The sequence below is a fragment of the Ammospiza nelsoni genome, chromosome 21, assembly GCF_027579445.1.
Source record: "Ammospiza nelsoni isolate bAmmNel1 chromosome 21, bAmmNel1.pri, whole genome shotgun sequence".
In the NCBI taxonomy this organism is placed as follows: Eukaryota; Metazoa; Chordata; class Aves; order Passeriformes; family Passerellidae; genus Ammospiza; species Ammospiza nelsoni.
This window is the reverse complement of record NC_080653.1, coordinates 10,997,307-11,018,872: the sequence shown is the minus strand read 5'-3', so window position 1 is coordinate 11,018,872 and position 21,566 is coordinate 10,997,307. Positions and strand designations below refer to the sequence as shown.

The 21,566-nt window shown below is 48.8% G+C and overlaps 1 protein-coding gene across 8 annotated transcripts in view; it reads left to right on the top strand.

The window, feature by feature from the left end:
* The window catches only part of MSI2 (musashi RNA binding protein 2), a 197,129-nt gene that overhangs the window by 66,476 nt on the left and 109,087 nt on the right, over positions 1-21,566 (top strand). For all 8 annotated transcript variants that reach the window (XM_059486767.1, XM_059486766.1, XM_059486761.1 and 5 more), the window contains one exon: positions 3,093-3,185. In XM_059486767.1, the coding sequence (XP_059342750.1) occupies positions 3,093-3,185 (93 nt within the window). The remainder of the gene's footprint in view (positions 1-3,092; positions 3,186-21,566) is intronic.

Sequence of the window (21,566 nt, the reverse complement as noted above, 5' to 3'; positions counted from 1 at the left end):
AGCAGGGAAGGTTTCCTCTCTGCTCCTGCACCTCCTGAAGTATTTGCTCAGTTTCAGAGCACAAAGGCGATTATATTGTTCAAAAGCCAAGGCAGTAAAGAGAATGTAACCTTGAATGCCTCCTGGCAGGAGGAGTCACATGTGTTTTGATAACTCAGCACCAGCACCATACACAAACAGAGCAGTTCTGTGATGCTCCCAGTTAAAGGGCTCACCCCAGCTCAGATCTGCCTCTCCTGAGTCCTCCTGCAGCGAGAGAGAGACACCTTCAGTGCACACACCCTCCCAAGCCTCTGGTGCACAGAGCCTGCAGCAGCCAGGTGGATATGTTACACTGCACGTGGAATCCAGAGACACAGAGCTGCAAGTATTGTGGTTTCAGAGTGACCCAGACCTCTTGGAGCCCTTAATAAAACATGGGCTTGTGACTGATTCGCAGAAATCGCTTCCATTGCCCCAAGCCCACTGCTGCAGCCAGGAGAGGGCAGGTGGGGCTGCTGGCACAGGGTCCGAACCCACCAGGGCTCTGTGCCACCATTGCTTTGGGGTGTCCCCGTTGTGAGCAACCTCCAGAAAGAGATTGTGAATTTACTCACAGGAGGAGGCAGAGATCCTCAGTGACTGTCACTGGAGGAATTCAGAGTGGCAGGGTGTGCCCAGGTGTGCCCATGTCCTACCTGCTGCCCATGTCCCTCTTGCTCTATGTCCCTGGTGCCCGTGTCCCTGTGTCCATATCCCACCTGCCCATGTCCCTCCTGGTCCCAGCTGTCTGTGTCCCACCTGCCCATGTCCCTCCTGGTCCCACCTGCCCATGTCCCTCCTGGTCCCAGCTGTCTGTGTCCCAGCTGTCCATGTCCCACCGGCCCATGTCCCTCCTGGTCCCAGCTGTCTGTGTCCCTGTGTCCATATCCCACCTGCCCATGTCCCTCCTGGTCCCAGCTGTCCATGTCCCACCTGTCCATGTCCCTCCTGGTCCCAGCTGTCCGTGTCCCTGTGTCCATATCCCACCTGCCCATGTCCCCCCGCCCGTGCTCCTCACCTTGCCCAGGTGAGGCCGTGCTGCCTCGTGCCCCACGTGGAGAGCAGGCAGCAGACCCTGCTGTAGGGGCCCATCAGGGTGTGCGTTCTCTGTTCTGCTGCTGGGGGGAAGGTGGGAATAAAGCAATTGAGGGGTCTCTTCAGGGAAATGTGGATTGTAAAAGCAGACTTAATTTTGTGCCTCGCTTTGGTACCACAGAGCTGATTTCTGAAACCATTTCCCAGATCACAACGCATCTCTAGGCATTAAAATGTTGTGAATTTGCTTGTCATTACCAATATTTTCCTTGACTGAAGCTATTGAAACAAAGTGGTCTTTTTTTTTTTCCTATAACCTTCAATCTTGCTTCTAAAAGCAGTAGCTCTTTTTTTCTTTCTTTCTTGGTCAAATATAAAAATGATGATAATTTCAAATACTGCTTTAGAATAATTGCTTTCCTCCCTCTTTTGTATGACAACAGAAGCTTGGCCTGATCTTAAATCAGATGCTGGCAGGCAGAGGGCTCTTGACAGCCCTGCAAAATCCTTTAGTTACAAGTCGGCTTTAGCCAATTCTTTATTTGTAAATGACAATTTTCTACAGAAAAATATATGCTTGGGCTTCAATTTTGGAGCCCTAGATTGCAGCCAGGAAAAAAATAATTGAATTTTTACACTTTTTTTTTCCCCCCTCCTCTCTTTTTCTTCCTAACTTTAAAAAAAAGCCCAAACAGAAAAAGTGAGGCTGTGCAAGGTGTGATTGGAGCTGATTGAGGGGAGTGTCTGCCGTGGTTGATGTGCAGGCTGTGGGACAGGAGTGGTGATTAATTTGTCCTGGGAAGGGTTGGGGCTGCTCTGAGCTTTGTGTCTGTGCCCCAGCCCCATGGAGGCTTTACCTGTGTGTGTGACAGGGTGGCCTCGGTGGGGAGCAGGTCTGGGCTGGGGGCACACACAGGTTCCTGGGGGGCTGCTCTGCCCTGGGGATGCTGATTGCACAGGTTTTAATCTTTCCTAATGGACACTCCTCTGTGGGGTTAACAAGATATTTAATACTGTGCTTGTTTGATTTGTCGTATATCGGTGATTTCTTAACAATGTGTGGATGTAAGCTTGTGTCGTAGAGGGAGGACCCTGGTTACTCATTCTAGCATTAATTCTCCTATTTGAATCTAGGTTAGCCTGTTAATGGGGAGGGAGTCATAAAGTTCTTATGTTTTTGTAGTGCAGATCTTTAACGCACTCTTTGTTGGTGGCTGCTTGAGGGCCCGCAATGTAATTGAGAAATCAGTATTTATCTGCTTGTAGAGATTATATTATTTTTTTAAAGGAGCTGTACCCCCTTTAAATATCCCCTAATTCGCTTCATTAGGGTTTGTAGGTTTTCCTTGAAGAAGAATTAAGAGTGAACTTAGATTCATTTCATGGGCAGCCAGCTATCACCCAGCTGATTCACCCAGTTCCTGGAGGGGCTGGTGTGCCCCAGGGATGGTGATTCCATGGGCACAGGCTGGGGGCACACGCAGGTTCCTGTAGGGGCTGGTGATACCATGGGCACAGGCTGTGATGGCTGCAGGATGCTGCGTCGGCAGCTCTGGCTGTCTTTCATCATTTGATTACTTTAAAAGTAACTGTGCAAGTTCCTTTTAAACTGACCCGTGGAAACTTAATAACACATCACTTGGGTTGGATGTAATTGCCTCTCCCTGCCGAGGAGCGTTCGTTCTGTCTGTAGGAAAAGGAGGGGCAGAGGCACCTCTGCTCTGAGACAGTACGAAGATACAGTGCTTGGGCTCCTTTTTCACTTTTATTTGCATTGAGAAGCACAATAAAAATCATTTATTAAAAAAAATATCCGGGGGCTAGAGTTGTTATTGAGAGCCTTTACTCAGCCATCTCTCAAATAAAAACAAAAGACAGAGAAAGAAGTATCTAATCAAATCGAATTGAAATTGCTTTTGTAAAGAAGTATTCTCATTATCCGGGTTAGGGATGGGATCTGAAAAATATTTCTTTTTTCCACATATTGTTTGAAATAATCTGGTTAAACCATATGCTTGTCTTGTAATTTCTTACAGATGGTCACAAGAACAAAGAAAATATTTGTAGGTGGATTATCGGCTAATACAGTAGTGGAGGACGTGAAGCAATACTTTGAACAGTTTGGCAAGGTAAGTTCTGCCCAAGTGAGCACTACATAGTTGTTCTTTCTTCCCGTTCTGTTTGAAGTGTTTTGAAAAACAAAAGTGCATTGAGGACTGAGCTCAAAGGAGGGCCAAGTTTTTGCCTTTCCGTGTCATTTCTTGAAGCCTCTGGGATTCCTGTTCTGTTTGTTGCTTGTGTGTGTACAACATTGCCAGCACTGTTTACTTCCACTGAAGAAAAAAGCATCACTGGGAGGTGAATCTGTGTCTGTTCAGGAAGAATCTGACCCTTAGCTGAATGATTACACAGTTGTCTTCTCCATAAAATCAGCCTTCTGTTAGCCCCGATTCCAGTGGCAAAAAGGGCAGGGAGACGTATTGGAGAGCTCATTAATTTGTGAAAATGCCTGGAGGAACCACGTGAAAAGCAAGAGCAATGTGGAAGTCACTAGAATATCCACTTAATTTCTTACTAGAAAATCCTTCTGCAAGGATGTGTAGAATGCTGGCATCATTGAAAAATTAAAAAAAAAGAACACAACAAAAGAACCCCTGACCAAAACCCCAAAACAAACAAGTTTGTGCAAAGAAGGAGATGTGAACCTTGCCAGAGTAGTCTTTGCTGTGATGTAACAGCTCCATCCCCACTGTGCAGGCTGTGGCTGCTGCTTGGTGGCCCTGATTTCCATGGGGCTGCCTGGGTGCCCACGGCCTCTGGACAATCGTTCAGGAGGGCCACAGGTGAGGAGCTGCCTGCTCTGAGAGCACTTTGTGGCAGCACCTCGTGCCTCAGGGCTCCATGGGTTCCAGCTCCAGGGATTCCATCCCAGCAGCTCCGTTCCTGCCCTTCGAGCGCAGCATTTGGTGCTTTAGATGCAGCATTGCCTGAGGACACAGCAGGGTATCACAGGGCAGAGCAGCTCCCGTTCCTTGCAGTTAGTTTGTGTTTCCTTTATGTGCCCTGGAAAGCCTGAGCCAGGCAGGATTTCGTGGAGGGCTGAGGAGGCGAGTTTATAAATGGTTCCTGTGCTGGATTGATAGTTGTTTTGCAAACCAGTCATTTTATTTTCAATAATAATCTTCGATTCCGGCAGGATGTTTACAGCCTGCTGAGCCTTTTATTAAAGGATTACATGAGCTTTTGGATGTTTCTTCTGTAGTTACTTCTAATTGCAGAACTCCACTAACCTGTATTTTTCAAGTTAATAATAGTTTCAATATAAGTGCTTTGCATATTGTCTGGATGTTGTCTTAATATAGTCTTTTTAATTTCACCATCTGGTGGTTTCATGCTTGCAGTTTTACAGTCCCTGGGAATGCAGCAGCCAGGCTGTGGCTGGGGAGTGACTGGGGACTCGGGACACTTTGGTTCTGCCTTCATGCTCTGCCATTCCTGAGACAGCTTAGCAGAGGTTTGCCTTCCCAAAGGCAGCACTTTGGGAAAATCAAGTGGGTTTTTTCTTCGAGTGTCTTAATTTTGCAGGATGAAAAATGTAAGGAGCTGGAAATTGCCCAAGTTGGGGTGATGGTAGGAGCCCGTTGCCAGGTCAGGGCTGTCCCTGTGAGGCTGAGCCCCTGCAGGAGCCAGGCTGGCAGGGCTTGGTCCCTGTCACTGCAGCTGACCTGGGTCACAGTCCCTGCTCCAGCTTGTTCAGGGTGAGTGAAACTGGGGCTGCTTGGAGCAGAGGCTGCTTGGCTGTGTGACTGTGACCTGACCTTGCTGCAGGTGTGGGGTTCTCCCCATGGTGCTGCTCCTTATCAGCTGGGACTGTTTGTTTTTGGGGTGTTTTGGGGTGATCCTCCTCAGGCTCTGGTTGTCAGGATGTGGTCAGTGACCCTTAGAAATGGGGAGTTTGCTTCAGCTGAGTTAGAAGACTTGTTAACCTGCTGTGGGCAGTGGGATGGTGCATTCAGACACAGCGCCCAGGGCTGGTGCTGCAGGACCCTGCAGGAGTCAATCCTTGTCCATTCCCCTTCCTTTCTGGGATCCAGCCCTGTGGGGCAGGGCCTGTGCTCAGCACACAGCCTGGCTCTCCATCAGTGACCCACATCCACTGGCCAGCTCTGCCTTTGCTCAGGGCTTCCTTAAAATAAGGCAAATTGCATTAGACAATTAAAGTGTGAGGAGCCGCCCCTGTTTGATAAGAGCATCTCAGGTGATTTGCTCTTTGAAATGCTGAGCTTATTTATCAGCCTGGAAAAAATTGCAGTTCCTGCAATCCTGTCTGTATTCACTATAGAGAGCAGCTCTGGGGCCAGGGGAGGTGTTCTGGGGGCTGGAGGTGCCTGCAGTTCCTGCAATCAGGATCAATCCTGTCTGTATTCACTATAGAGCAGCTCTGGGGCCAGGGGAGGTGTTCTGGGGGCTGGAGGTGGCTCTCAGCACACAGGATGTGGGGACAGCAGCCACCACAACCTCTGGGGCCAGATGGGCTCGCTCGTGGAACTGGAGCTGGCAGGAAGGGGTAAAGTGTTGAATTTGAAACTGCAGCTTTTTGAAAAGTCAGTGCCAAACCTTTGTCTCAAAGAAAAGGAAAAGCTGTAGTAAACCCACCTGTTAATAGTAATAATATAATATTTAATTAGTAAACCCACCAGTGAAAGTGCCTGACGATACAGCACCAAAGTGTGTGGCAGTGATAATTCCTGAAATTTAGTTTATAAGATTTCTGATAGTGATTGTCCTTGCCCTGGGGGCTGCAGCAGTGCCCAGGTGTGCCCAGGTGCTGCTCCCTGCACAGAGCTCCTGCAGAGCAGCCCAGCCTGGCTTGTGCAATTCCACTTCACATGGCCAACTGTGTAATTAGTTTGGAAGACTTATGCCTAGTCATTGGTTTATCCTAATCGGCTTTGGCTTTTCCCAACAACAAAGTGAGCTTATTTTCCTAAGCTGAAACAACTCTGCTCCCTTTGTTCCTCTCTTTTATTGTCTCATTCCTTTCATTCTGTTTTACTGCCAAAGTTTTGTTTCATTAGGCCTACAAGTCATTTCCAATCCAGTGGGCTGCTACAATAAGGCCTTTATAACTCAGCTGCCCTGGTTCCCATGTCCCTTCTGGTCCAGAGCCAGGACTTGTGTTTGACATGGGATTTTAACCCTTTGGTTGCCCTTGGTGGGGCTGAGCCAGGCTCAGGGATCCCAGAGATTGCGTGCAGGCATTAATTGATGGGGTAATGGGCTCCAGGTAACTGTTCGGGCCAGTCATGGGAACAGAGCTGAGTGAAAACCTTGTTGCTGTGATGGGTCATGGTGGGAACAGTGCTGGCAATGAAAAGGCCACCGTGTCCTTCCAGCAGGGTGGGAACAGTGCTGCTGAAGGTATGTTCCACTTGTCCTGAGCTGTTAGATCAGCCCATCTTGGACTGTTCTTGCAGAAAAATTACATTTTCTTGGGTAGGAGAGAGGACAAATTTAAATTTATCCTTTTTGGAACCAGATTGGTGGTGTTTGAAGGAGATGTGTGAAGTAGTTTTGTGGACAAACAATATTTTCCATATTGCTGTTTCAGACTGCTGGAGGAGCAGCCAGTGCTGGTGGTGGTGGCCCCAGATGTTTTACTTTCCATCTGAGAGCATTGGCTCTTCAATTTCCCTTTCACAGTAATCCTGAAGTGACTTTCAGGGAAGGGGCTCTGGCACTTGTTTTTTATTTTAAATTTCCAGATGAAATTGGACCAGACTAGCATGAATTTTGTGTTCTGCCCTGGCTTGCTACAAGGTCCCTCAGACCTTTCATAGTCATGTTTCAGCTTCACTTGGAATATGTTGTTTCCTCAGGAATGGCTTTTAAGGCTTTGAAATTTTGAGACAAGACAGGATTTCTGAATTACCTCTGTGGATTTGAAATGTTTTGTACACTCACTTGTTATTTCCTGTGAGATGCAGAACAGACCAGTGGAATAATAATAATAGTAATAACTGAATTCTGAGATGGGTTTTTTTTTCTGTTGAGCTTTTGAAAATGTGTAGTTTTCTCATCTCTTCCTTCTGTAGCCTGACTTAGTGTCTAGTGTCAGCTGAGGGAGAGGAGGTGCCACTCTCACCTGTCCTGCCCCAGGTGCTGCCTCACCAGGAGCTGAGGGTGTGAGCACCAAACGAGACAATGAGAATTTCCTCCTTTGGTTGTACCATGCCCTGCATTACAACACGGACCCTGGTGCAAATAACAACCGGTTTAACCTTTGGAACAACAACCTTGGTAGTGAAGTGCCTCTGCTTTCAGTGTCAGTGTGTCAGGAGGGAAGGAGGTGCGATCCACACTGAGGATTTCAGCCTAATCTCGTGGTTTACATAAATCACTCCGCTCTCCTCCCTGACAGCTGTGAAAATATAAATCAGGAAAAGAGGGGAGGAAACTCCTCCTTGTTTGGCCAGGCTGTCTGGGTGTGAATGGGTTAATGCACTGCCGTGGCATTAAGCACTCCAGTGGTTTACTTTTCCCTGAGACCTCGAGTACGGCCTCTGAAGATGTTTTTACAATGAAGTTGTTAGCATGAGAAAAGGTGGTTTTCTCGCCATGGGTTCATTTTGGGGGGATTTGGAAGCCTTTGGAGCTGGGGCTGAGGCCAGAGTCAGGAGGTGCAAGGAATTGTGCTTGTGTGAAAGTGAAAGCTTAGTTAATTTGGCCTTGGCAGAGAGCTGGGATTGTATTGTCACCTCGGCTGGACATTGATATGTAGATTTAACGGTCAATAGGAGACATGGATGGGCTGTCCTTAAAGCATTTGCTTTGCAGAAAAGTCATCTTTCAGTGTGACACATTGCTAGCCTTTCACATTTTTCAGCACTGTGTTTCCCAGTACTTGGGGACTGGTTATGTTTTATGAAATGAAGGGATAAATTTGGACTCTTATTTACATTGTGGTCTGTAATAGCCGGAGTTCCCTAAACATTTATAATGTGCAGTAAAACAGAGAATGTGGTGGGGTTTTTACCAACTGCTGCCCTCAGTGTTCCCTTCCAGAGTCCCTCCAAGCTCTGGGCCTGTTGTGGGACAGCTCTGAGCTCATCCTGTTCTTGTTTCTGAGTTATCTGCAGGCACCTTGGCAGAAGCTGCTTGATTTGGATCCCTCATCTCCTTAAACCAGAGCCAGCAATAAACAAGCACGTCGTTGTTTGCAGCTTTGATAGCTTTGGAGCCAGGAAAAGCAGAGTTTGGGGGCTGTTCTGTGGCAGGAGCAGCACTGCCTCCTCCACGCCTCTGCCCTGTGCTCGTGCTTTAAAATTCCATATATCCCTGTTTCCGTGTTGTGTCACAGTATAATGAATGTTCCTTTAAATTTTAGCTTTGGCATGTGGCAAGGGATCTGGGAAATAGGGGTCCCTCATGGCCTAAAGCACTTCTTATTATTTCTTCTCCCTCCCACGCATGCTTTTCTTTTTTTCTTTTTTTAAACAAACTGAGAAACTTGATCGTTGCTGAAAAAGCAGCCCCTGTTTTGTTTGCATGCTGCCAGTGAGGAGCTGCACGCAGGAAGTCGGTTTGGAGGTGGTCTGCAATAAGCCACATGCTTTGTGGAAGTGGTTTTGTTATAAATTAGATGTTGGTTTCTCCCTGGGTTTTGTGAAAAGAGGAAATGTTAAGGCAGGATTTGTGGGCACGAGGGCAATATCAGAGCCCAGCAGAAGTTTGAAGTTCAGTTTTATTTCCTTTCCTCCTCTGGTTGATGAAGTGCTGAGGAGGCTTTGTGCTGTAGCACCACAGCCTGTGGGAGATGAGTGAAATCAATCATTATTCAGGGGCTGTGTTTGGGGAGAGAAAAGTTACGTGGAAACACTCAGGTTTCCTCCTCCAACATCTGTGTGAATTTTTTGTGCGTGTGTCTTTGTCAGTTTTACAACTGAGCCAAACCCATGGAAATTATCTATATCCTTTCTGAGACCCCAAGGAAGTCAATTTTGTTTTCACCCCTGCTTGTATTTCGTACAAATGCAATAGGCTATATAAAATCCCTGCCAAATTGAGTTAATCCTATTTGGTTTTTATCCCTGGAGCATTCCTGGGTTCAGCCTGGTCAGGGGGGTTGTAGATGTAGAGTTCCCTGGAAGGGATGATTTGGGTTTGCTGGGTGGCATCTCTGAGCCCCTTTGGGCCCGGCTGGAGCTCTGGGCTGCAGGCAGGAGATGCTGGTGTTCATCCCCAGCACAGGCACCAGGTGAAATACCTGATGGACATTTTCAATATCTGCTGTGAAATTGCATCAGATTCCACTTTGGCGCTTGTCTGGAAGCCTCCCAGGGTTATTCTGGTGCAGGTGCTGCTCCTGCCATCCCTGCAGGGCACTGCTGCTCTCTGAGGAGCTGCTCTGAGGGGCCCAGAGCTTGGCTGTGGGAAAAGAAAACCCTGTTTTAGCACTGTTCTCTGATGAGAAAACAGCAGCAGTTATTTAAACCTGGCGTGCTGTAATTGAAACCTGTACCCTCCTTCCTGCTCACAGGTTTGGGGAGCTCACAGCCCAGGTGAGCTGGTTAAATAAGTCATAATTGATCATAATTGGGGAGTCAGCATTTGGTCAGTGCCATCGTCCCCCATTGTGGACACCTGAGTGATGGGAGGGAAACCTGAGCGTGTTCCAAATGCAGCTGAGTCTGGGCCACAAAGAAAAGGGCTTTTAAAGTGCCCAGGAGGAACTTCACAGACACTGTTCCAAATGTGGAGAACAGCACTGGGAGCAGGTGTAATAACGCTTTTTCCATGTGGAAATGAATGGTCATATTTATCAGTCCTAGAGATTAAATACCTGAGTTTTGCTGGCATGTGGAACATCAAGACGAAACCACTGTATTTAAAACTTAAGTTAATTCTGCAGGTGTAGAATATGAAATTCATTTGATGTCCATCATTCACATGTCTCTTTCTGTTAGGAACACCTTATAATTATTTTGTTAGGGAGAAAAGAAGTGCCTGCACAGTTTAGGTAGAAATGGGGTGGTGGCCAAGCATGAATCACATCAGTCCTATCAATAATTTCCAGTCCTGGTGATACCTGCCAGCCCAGAGAGGGAGACAGTGGTACAGTATATGCATTTATAAATATAACTGCAGAAACCAGGACAAGGGCAGAGTAGCTCAAATGAAGAGCCAATTAAGATAATCTAAGCAGAATGAGGATTAACTGCCTCTTAATCTGAAGGGCACCCAAAATGCATGTGGCCAGTTGAGATCAAACAAGTGCTGTCTGTGTTTGGGGCATGCACCAGGGGTTTGGGGTGAGCAGGAATGAGCACAGTGGTGTTGGAATGGTTCTGGATGGCACAGAATGAGCCTCTGGCTGTGGTGTCACCTCCGTGCCAGCCTGGAGAGTCTTGGAGATGTCATAAAGAAGTGATTGCAGTATAAGGGGAGATAACATCTTGTAGTTTTTCTTTCCCAGAAAGAGGAAAGAGCTCAGAACTATGTCAGGGAAGAAGCTGCTCTGTGTTTTCTTTTCAAAAAACACTTTAAAACCCATTTTATTTAACCATTTTAGCCTGCTTACTCTACTCCTGGCCTGACAGGGTGTGGTGGCTGTGTGCACCTGAACTGGGGGGGCTGGCATCAGCTTATGGGGACCAGTGTGGGGTCCAGTGGGGACCAGGGGGTGCCCAGACCCTATGGTGGGTACAGGGGGTGCCCAGACCCTGTGCTGGATGTTGGGGGTGCCCAGACCCCACTGGCTGGGTACAGGGGGAGCCCAGACCCTGTGGTGGGTACAGGAGATGCCCAGACCTCCCTGGCTGTGCCCCCTTTGTGGGCAGTCAGTGTGAGCTCCGTGCTGGCTCTGCAGGTGAAGGTGCCTGTGTTGGATCTCTCACTCTGCTGAGTGCTTTAGCGAGTTCAGATCCGTGCCATGTTAATTGTCAGGACTGGGAGGGTGGGAGCAGATTTCACCAGGGGCGATGGAAGGGATCCAATGAATTTCCACTCTGTTTCACCGCTTGGCAAACCGGCACTTACTGTCACTTTGCATAAATAGGTTTATTTCAGAGGGTCAGCCGGCACCGCTCCCCCTTCCCCTGCCGGCCCACCCTCCCCTGGAGGAGAGGAGGCCGACGAGCATTTAATTTCCCCAGCAGCAGGTGCTTGTCATCCATCTGAAGAAAGCTGCCAACATCTGGTGCAATTGCCTCGGCAAACGCAGTAACAAGGCGCCTGCAGTTCAAACGCAGAGAGAGCATTGCCTCTTTAATGATAACAAGCTGTTGGCTTCCCCTCTGAGATGAATTCATCTCACAGATGTTTGTCTAGTTTTGGCAATCTTATCACTATAGCTTTGGTGATTATGCTCAACTGGAGACTATTACTATAAAAGAAGTTTGAACTTGTTCCATTTTTGCATTATTTATTTATTTAGCCATTTATTTCTTTGCTTTCTGGATATAATTTGTATCAACAACTGTACTGTTGGTCCCATTACCCGAGCACCCTCAGATTTTTATTGCATGTGCTGAACAGTAGCTCGCTACTTGACTCCCACCGCTGGCAAATGTCTTTCAGCCACGCTGACGTTTTTAACATTCCCCATCAGCAGCTTTGTGGTTTGAACCTTCTATTTAACACTACATTTTCTGGGATTACTTGGCGCTGGCTCTGTCTGTTCTCTCTAATAACTGCAATGTACTCCCTGGTTCTGCAAGGCGTGAGGGGCCAGGAATATTCTGGATATTCTGGTGACCTTGGCAGGGCTCTGTGATGACAGCCATGACCATCTTCATTGGTGGATCCTGAACATTTCCAGCCTCAGCCTGATCCCAGGGAGCATGGGGACCTGCAGGCTGAGGGCTCCAGTGCCTGTTTGCTTTTCTAACATGCCTGGCTTTTTCTTAAGGAGACAATTTCTCCCCGAACGTGTGGAATTTAATTCTGGTAAATAGGATTTATTTTTGGAAACGTGCTTGTGAATAGGTGACTCATGCCTGAATGAAGATGTGTCACTGTTGGTGGGGACACCACGTATATAATTTCTTGGGCTATAAATAGATGCCAGTCCAAGTGCTGGTGACATGGTGATGCTTCACACCGACTCGTTAGCTCAGCCTGGCTGCTGAGGAGAGTGTTTGGAGTGTCAGTCTCTCCTGCTGGAGCAACAATTTCTGCTGATGCTTATGGAATAACATCAATAGGTGGGTGGAATCCTGGGAGCACTTTAATTGGCACAGGCAGGTTCCCGTGCTGCTGCCATGGGGTGTACTCGTGTTTCTTCTCTCGTTGCAGGGGTGGAGAAACTTGAGTTTTGGGGTGTTGGTGTGCTTGTCAGAAGCCAGGGGTGCCGCCTGCAGGGTCCCGAGACTCAGAAACTGGGTTTGCTTATTTGTTCCTGTTGCTGACGAGCTTTGAGCTGAACACACAGGATCAGAGCTCGCTCCCATTTTCAGCTCCTGCAAGGAGCAATCCCTTTTCCCCGTTGTTGATGCTAAACTGTGGCTCCATGTTGCTGTTTGCTCAACACCACTTACCCACCAACACAGCACATATGGTTTAATGGCTGTCCTTTTTTGTGCTTCTGCTGTAGTTACAGTATTATTAAAAATCCATTAAATTTTGATGTACATCATAAAGTATGTGCTCCTGTGAATGCGAGCGCAGATAATTATTTCTGATGAATAAACCAAAAGGACAAGTATGTAAGAAGTTCATCCTGCAGCTTTCAATTTTCATTATATACATCTCCTGCAGGGGCAATCGTTGTGATGTTGCAGCTGGTTATTTCTGTGGCCTGGCTCTCCCTGGAGATGGATGATGACAGTGCAAACTTGAACTTGCACGAGTGCCAGTGTTTCTGTGGGCACATTTGTGGATAAATGGTTAAGCAGGAGAGGTAACCCTTGGGAAGGCAGAGGGTGTGAAGAGGCTGCCACACAGCAGCACACCCTCTGTGTTGGTTCGTTGTGCCTGGGCCTTGTGGAATCTGGGAAAGTAACCCAATTATTTCTCATTAAAGTAACCCAGAAATGCAGCAACAAGCAAGGTGTCATTGCTAACACAACACCAGGAGGCCAGGCAAGCTCTTCTTGGTGTCCAGGGCCTGGAGCAGGCAGGGGAATCATTAAAAATAATGCATTATAGTGTCCATAAAGTTTCCTGCAGTATATAATGGCCCACAGGGGCCTCACCTAGTTTTCCATCTATGATATGGTTACAGCATCTCATTAACTTTCCCATAACACCAAATACACTTCTCTTGAACACCCCCTTCAGGCTTCACAGGTTTTGCCAAGTATTTCCTAATAAGCAGGAACTTCAATATTTATCACGCTTGCCTTTTATCCCCACTGGGCTGAGGGAGTGGTTGGCCTCTCTCCTGCCCCTCTAATTTCCTATTCCTGAATGCCCTGGGCACACCCAGCTCTGGCAGGGCCTGCTCCTCTCACTGAGAAGATTTCCCTCATTTCCCAACTCTAGTTTTAAGAGTTTCCTCTGCTATTTCTTCTGCTTAAGAGCATGTCTGCACCCAGGATTAGTCCTGGTATAGCACATAAACTCTCACAGAGACCTTGGTCTTGGAAGCAGTGCACAGCCCAAATGAGAAAGCCAGATAAGTCCTAGGGAGATCCCACCAAATGCTCTGTACCTGTGGTTTCTTTGCACCTGGATGTTGGTGCTAGGGCTGCCCTGATGGGCTGTGTGGCTCCTTCAGGGCTGGGCCCTGCTGCAGGTTCAGGCAGGTGGGTCCTGGGGGAAGGGGATGTTTGGGTTCAGGTGGGCTGCTCCTAGGGGAAGGTGATGTTTTGGGTGATGTTTTAGGTTCAGGTGGGCTGCTCCTAGGGGAAGGTGATGTTTTGGGTGATGTTTTGGGTTCAGGTGGGCTGCTCCTAGGGGAAGGTGATGTTTTGGGTGATGTTTTGGGTTCAGGTGGGCTGCTCCTAGGGGAAGGTGATGTTTTAGCTGGCGTGGCTGTGATGAGCTCAGGGATAGAGGGAGGGATGGAGTTGTGCCTGTGCTGGGCTAGGAGCTCAGCTCTGCAGACGTGGCACTGATTTGCTGTGTTATTTTGGTCTTATTCAGGTCTCTGTCCAAAATCTGGGACTGGCAGTGTGGCTTTCCCCTTGCTGCTGTGACTGCAGGCTGCGTGCAGCACCTTGCTGCGACCTTGATCAAAGTCACAGTGCTGCTGTGGGAGCAAATGATGACAAATAAATTCACCTTCACACAGTTTAGTCTAGCTGGCTTTGTTCCTCCATCCCTGATCCTCCCTGCAAAGGGCTCTGTTTACTTTCCCTGAAATGGAAGAGGCCCTGCTACACGGTCCTCTTTCAAAAATAAACCTCTGAGAAGGAAAACAAAAGAGAAGGAACAAAAATCAGACATAGTCCGATTATACAGAGCAGATCCTGATCCTGAGTTCCAGGCAGCTGGAGCCAGGTTTGTTTAAGTGTAACACAAATTCTACCATTTTTGGATGGTTTGGAACTCTCTGCCTCTCCCTCCTGTACTTTCAGAAAACAGTCAAAAGAGAGAACTGCCCATCCTGTCAGAAAGAAGAGCTGCAGAGCTTCAATACCCAGGATGGCAAAAGCAAATGAAGGGACAAAACCACATCCCACCTTTGTGCTCTGTGGGGTCTTTGTGCCAGCCAGGCTTGAACTGCTTGCTGGCATCAGCAGATGCATCTTTAGCAGTTTGCAGTCATGTTTCTGAGGTAAATGAGCACTAAATGTTGGTGATTGGCACCCTCAGAAGGGCAGAGAGGGATAACTGGGAACCTCTGTAATGGCAGAGCTGCACTGTGTTCATCAATAATTAGGATGCAGGTTCCTGGTGGGATCTAAGTTTTGGTTGACTCGCAGGTCGTGTTTTCCATTTCCTTGCAGTTTAAGTGCAGAGGTTTGTATACTTACTATTCCTTGACCTAAAAACTTGCTGTGTAAAAGGTCCAGAAGGTGCAGGCTGAGATAATGCATCCTTTGGGGCTGGAGGCTCGCTCTGACCTGTGTGTACATGGTGTAAATCAAACTGGGCTAGAGCTGTGCAAACCGGCCAGGGCAGCTCGTGCATCAGGGGCTGTTCAGCCCTGTCAGGCTGCTAATGCTGGCTGAAAATGCTGCTGCCCAGGGCAGTTGTGGAGCCTTTGGGGGTCAGGGAAGGGCTCTAGAAATAAAGAATTGGAGGTAACTGGAGTTGGTTTGCACACAGAGCTTGTGAGTGAATGTGGTGCAGGTGTCAGCAGCACTGGGGCTGTGCTTATCTACACAAGCTGTGAGTTGGACTCCTGGTTTTGAAGAGTGTGGGCTGGGAGAAGCGTTTTTAGGAAGAAATTCTTCCCTGGCAGAGTGGGCAGGCCCTGGCACAGGTGTCCCGAGCAGCTGTGGCTGCCCCTGGATCCCTGGCAGTGCCCAAGGCTGGGTTGGACAAAGCTTGGAGCACCCTGGACAGTGGGAGGTGTCCCTGCCACGGCAGGGAGTGGAACAGGATCTTCAGGGTCCTTCCAGCCCAAAGCACTCCCTGGTTCTGTCAGAGCTGGGTGAAGGCTCTGTGTGTGCTCCTGGGCTGTTGGTGCTGGCAGCCCCAGTTTCACCAGTGTGTGCAGCTGCTGTGAGCCACAGCCCGGGCAGGATCCCTTCCCCTGCTCAGAGTGCTGCTGAAATATTCATGCAGAACAAATCATCCAGTTTGAACCCAACAGCAGGCGGAGGAGGGAGCAGTGGGGTGTGATGCTGAGGTTTGTGCAGGGAAATGTGCCTGCTCTGCTGCTGGATCCCCTGGCACTGGGCACGAGCAGCATCTGTGGTGACCTGGTCCTGTTAACTGCTGGAATTTGGGGTCCCAAATCCTCCCCAGCTCCTGGGAACTGAGGTGAAATGAGAAAAGGAGCGTTGCTGTTTTGCATCATCTCTGCCTGATGGGGAGGGTGCTTGGAAAAACTTAACTGCTCCTGGGACTTTCCCACACTGACTGTTTAAATCAGTTATTTTTCCCAGATGGTAAATTCAGGAGACTTCCTCAGCAGCCTGGTGTTAATAATAATACTTATATAGCACTTTACATATTCCAAGTGCTGTCCAAAAAGCTGATCTGTCTTGTCTTCTGCAGAAATGTGTAGTAAAACTTGAAGGATATTGGCCTGAATTTGTAGTCGTTTATCAGCCATCTATCTGTGGGCGAATTTACTTTTCTGATGGCTTGTACCATGTGAGTAAACTCATTTCTCCTGTGGATCTTGACATTAATTCCAGTCTTTCATCTTGGTAGTGGAGATGATCTTTAAGCAGAGCAGAGAAGAAAGATGTCTTTGTGGCTATTGCACTGCAAAAAGGATGAGCACAGCTTTGGAGAAACGTTTCAGCCTGTATAATGTATAAATGAGTGAAAAGTGGTTTCCCTGGGAGTGACCTGGCTGCCATGTGGCACGGGAATGGCCATTGCCTCTCTGCCCTGCAAGGCTTTGCTGTTCTTTAAAGGTGTTTCAGGGAGTGTTAGTTACGGGCAGAGGGAGCAGCTTTGCACACCTGCCTGCAATTAAGGAGTTTGTTTTCATTGCCCTCGGTGGTTTATGGCAGTGCCAGGGACAGCGTGAGTGCTGCACACCCAGCCCTGCGTCCCCTCCTGGTGTCACCTGGGGCATGGGAGGCAGCAGAGCCCAGGGCAGGGTGTGGGGTGTGAGGCTCAGGGGCTGGGGAGGGCTTTGGGAGACTGCAGGAAGCAAAACAGGCTCAGTGAAAGGGGCCAGGGAGAGAGCCAAGTTCCTCGAAAGAGGACCTTGCAAAGAAGGCGCAGATGACATGAAAAAGTAATTAAAAGGAAAGCCCTAATGGGACGTTAGGGGGAGATGCAGCTGGAACTTGAATAAGCAAATGTAAAGAGGGAATTAAGTTTGTAAGCTTTCCTCCCAGGAACTGCTGGGGAAAACAGGGCAGCAGCTTCTGCTGATGTAAATCAGCACCGAGCCCGCAGCCGAAGGGAGTGCGGCTCATTTGATATTTGCTGCTCCTAAACCTGGAAACACACAGGGAAAGAATGTGGCGTTCTGCAGAGGTGACATGAAGGACATTTGATTCCAAAGTGAAGGATATTGACCGCAGAAACAAAGGGAAACTGTCGGTAATGTAGTTTGCCTGGGGCAAATTGGTAGTTTGCGATAAGTAATATTAATTCAAGTGTATAATGCTTTAAATTATCTGGGTAATTTAATCTATGTGATTTTTAAAAAATTATTTATCAGCTTTGATCTTGAATAAAAATAAAACAAACCAAATGAAACAAAACCCTTCAATTAATATTAGCACTTTCACTCTGGAGAGTAATACACAGCAGAGACGTTTATTTTTAGCTGTGAAGAATTTGCATATGTGTTTCCAGATGTGTTCTCAGACTTGGTGCTGCTTAAAATTCAGCTACCACAGTACGTAGATGCCAATTTTCTTTTCCGTAGCATTTTGTCTCTGCCACCGTGGATGTAATTTTTTTTTCTCTTTTTTTTTTCTTCTTTCTTTTTTTCTCTTTTGTCTCTTTTCTCCCAGCAGAGGTGGTGGAGGGGGGTGTGATGATTAAGGCAGCCGGTAAGTCTCTTAGTCCCTCTGAACTTTACTCCCTGTGCCAGGAGTGACCTATTTAGAGGAGGCCCTTTGATGCGGTTTGGGGAGGTCAGGCGAGGTCGGAGCTGTGGCCGTGCCAGCAGTCCCAGGGATGCAGGGAGCCAGGGGCTGTGGAGGATGAGGGCTGAGCAGGCAGTTGTTTCAGCGCCTCCCCTCCCTGCCTGCGCGTTTGTTCTCCCTCTGCATCCCTGGCACAGAGAGGGACGGGATGCAGAGCAGCCAGAGGCTGGAACGCCCCTGGGCAGGCACAGGGTCCTGTGGAAGGGCTGGGCTGGGCTGGGCTGGATTCCCCCTGCCCTGCTCAGGGATCTCTCAGCAGATGCAGATGGCAGCCCTGCCTCCCCTGCTCCTCCTTCCCAGCATCCTGGCAGCCTCCAAACACGGGGCTGCACAGATGGGTGAGCTCCTCCAGCCTCTCTAATTCCTCTAATTGCCCCGTGCAAGAAAGGGAAGGAGGAAGGCCGCTCCTCTCAGCTCGGCTGTCCCAAAGTGAAATCCCAGCTGAGCAGCTTAAAATAGACGATGGTCAGCTGGTTGTGAGGCCGGAACTAGCCCGGGGAGCATGGCATCTGTCTCCCAGGAATGCTGCCTGCTCATCAGGCTGGGTAAATCAGGACTGGGAGTGTTTCTGTGTGAGACAGGCTGCAGTGGGGATGGGGAGCAGCCTGGGGTGTCAGCAGTGCTCCTGTCCTGTGGTGTGTGCCAGGCAAGGATAACACAGACACCACAGCGTGCTGCTGTCCTGTGGCACATGCCAGGCAAGGATAACCCAGTGCTCATGGATGTCATGGGTCACCGTGCTGCTGCTCCTGCCCAGGGCTGCCCTGCCAGGCCACTCGCAGTGCCACATCCAATAACTGATCCAGCTGAAAAAGAGAAGGAGAAAAAGATTATCCCAGTGACAGCAGCACGATGACCAAGTCTGTTTTACCTGTGTGCTTCCCTCAGCGCTGCTGCCTCCCTCCCGTGGCCAGGCTGGCTCCAGTGGCAGCGCTGCTCCTCCTCGGGTGCAGCACAAAACAGATTTTTCTAGTGGCTGAATTTAATCACTTAGATGCAGAACACTGATAGACTGAATCAATTTAATTCCTATTGCTCATGACTGGGAGGGGAGAGAGAGGAGGAGGAAGGTCATAACAATTTAGCAAACAACTTGGCTTTAAAACATAACCAATAGGTTGTCAGTGTTGGTTTTCTTGGGTTGGGGTGGTTTTGGGTTTTTCCTAAACCTGCCCAGGCCAAGACACATGGCAGCTTGGGATGGGCTGTGCAAGGTGGGAGAGGTCATTTATTGGTGTGTGGGGTCTGGAGTGCTGGGGCTGCCACAGAGCTGTGGGACCAGCTCCATCAGGGAGGAATTCGATGCTCCCCCCTCTTTTTTTCTTGAGGGAGCTGCTGGAAAAGGCATCTCGTAGTTGGGCTGTGAATGTCTGGAATGGCACGTGGTGTCTGAGCATTTGTTTGCTTCAGAGCATCTCAGTGCTGAGCTGCAGGGTGCCTGGGTGCTGCCAGAGCTCCTTGGGAGGCTCCAGTTACCTGCTGAGGCACAGTCCTGCTCCAGAGCAGGAGGATTTAATTGGAAACGAGCAGTCTGTGAGTCTCCTTGCACTGCAGGGCCCTGCTGCTCCTTGGGGCTGTAGCCCTTCCATGTGAAGCCCAAGGGGTTGGCAGTGCTCTTGTAGTGCCTTTTCCAAGGGGCAGAGCACAGGCTGTGCAGGTTCTGTATTGCCCCTCCCTGGTGCTTTGGGGCTCTGTTGCAGTTTCAGTGGTCCCAGGAGATAGATAAAGGTGAAGAGATCCCAGGAGATAAAGGTGAAGAGGTCTCCAGCACTGGCCTGGGTAAGCTGTCGATGTCACATTCATCTTTAGCAAGCATCCAGCATCCCAAGAGGAATCAATCCCAGGCCCATCAGGCCCTTTTCTCTGGCAGCTCTTGCCCTGCTGGGCGCTGCAGGACGTGGGTGGCACTGTCACTCCTGGGGGACCTCGTGCCATCCTTTTTAGGCTCCACCTCAGTGCCAGGGCCTCCCGAGGTGCCCTCCAGCTGGACAGCAGAGCAGCACAGCCCTCAGCCATCCTGAGCAGACACAGCAGGGCTGCAGGCATGAGAGCAGACTTGGCCAGCCTGACAGCAAACTTGGTCGCCTGCCACAGCCATTGGCCCATATGCACAGTGGTAAATAAAAGCTGGAGTTGAATTCCTTTCAAGTTTTATATAATATTCGCTACAATATGGAGTGGAGGGGGGAGTCCCTCTTAGGAACAGTTTTACCAAAATACAAACCTGACCTTCCCTTGTGTCAGGGGTTGTGCAGCAGCGTTGTTCCAGAGGAGGGAATTCTGGAGTTCGTCACAGCTGTGTGAGGCTGTGGGACCTCCAGCAAGAGCCCCAGCCCTGCCCCGAGCTGTGCTGGCGATGAGTGAGGCTGGTGGCAGCAGCAGGAGGCTCCAGAGGGGGAGAGCAGCCCTGGTACCCGGGCAGCTGCAGGAGGCGTTTGCTGCCTGCTCTGCTCTGCTCTGCTCTGTCTGGAGCCTGGCACTGCGTGTGCAGCTGGGCAAGGACGTGAACCACAGCAATGACAGAGGAGCACAAGGGGAGGAAGTTCAGCTGCGCTGAGCGATGGTCAACTTAAAAATAGACCCATCTATTTATAGTGCTGGCAGCCCAGTGCCCCCCCGAGTGCTCCAGCCTGTCTGCATCTCATCTCATCTCAGACAGATGCAGATGTATTTATATTTATATACACTCACACACACACACTTGGTGGGCAGAGACCCTGCCCTGGGGCTGGCACCATGGACCCTCAGGCTGTCAGGGAGCCTGGCACCAGTTTGCTGCCTTCTCCCTTCCTGCCTCTGCTGGGAAATGCCCAGCTCATGGGTGGGTGGCCTCGTGCCACCACTTCCCTTCCTAGTTGAAACTTAATCAAATTAAATCTTAATTATATGGGGCCCCAGGACAAAGTTACAATCTTTTCGTATATATTTAAAAACAAAAGGGAAGGAAGTGTGTCTAGGGACTGTTTCCTGTGAGCTTGTCTGTCCAGCACTGAGGACTGTTCTGTTCGTTATCTGCATGCCTATATTCAGTTTAATTCCATGACCTATCAGGCAGGGTTGATATTTCTGGTTTTTTCTTGTACAGTCCCTTGCATGTTCAAGCCTGACCTATAGCTGGTGTTTCTGCAGTGGAAATAATCAGCAGAATAGATAAGGTTTGATGGATGGCACTGCTGGCCAGCAGAGCCAGCACCCCTGGGAGTAGCAGTGGCTTTAGAAGGCTCCTGTGGCTTTTGTGGGGCTGGGATGTCAGAGAGGCACAGCTCCAGCCTTCCAGCAGATCCTGACTCCTCCTCAATGCATTTGTACCTTAGGGCCCCTTTGCCTGAATTAGACATGAAGTTCAGCAAGACTTTGCGAGGGAGTTTCTTGTACTTGAAATGAAACCAGCTGGTTTTATTCCAGGGAGCACACTGAGGGGAGATTAATGTCTCACATACAATGCCTGTAAGGGCAGTTGTGGCTTCTTTTCAGGCTTGCTTTTACTTTAGTGGAAGACTGATTCTATTTTAATGTTTCAACTTTGGGCTTCCAGTTCAGACTTGAAAGCCAAAGCTGCTCTTCCCCTCAGTAGTACACACTTAAGGGTGGAATTTCTCCTTTAGTTTTCAATCTTTTGTGCTTTTGTCATTTTTTTTATCACAACCTTATGTGTTCTTTAAACAGTTTTGTATTTAATCATTTATTCTTTTAAGTGGGTTTAATTGTATAAAGATTATCATGCATAGAGAGACGTCTATAATTAGAAGGGGGGATTGGTGCTGTTAGACAGTGTTTTAGTGAAGAAAATTACAGTGTTCATAAACTGTTTGGAGAATGGAGGTAGCATATATTAAC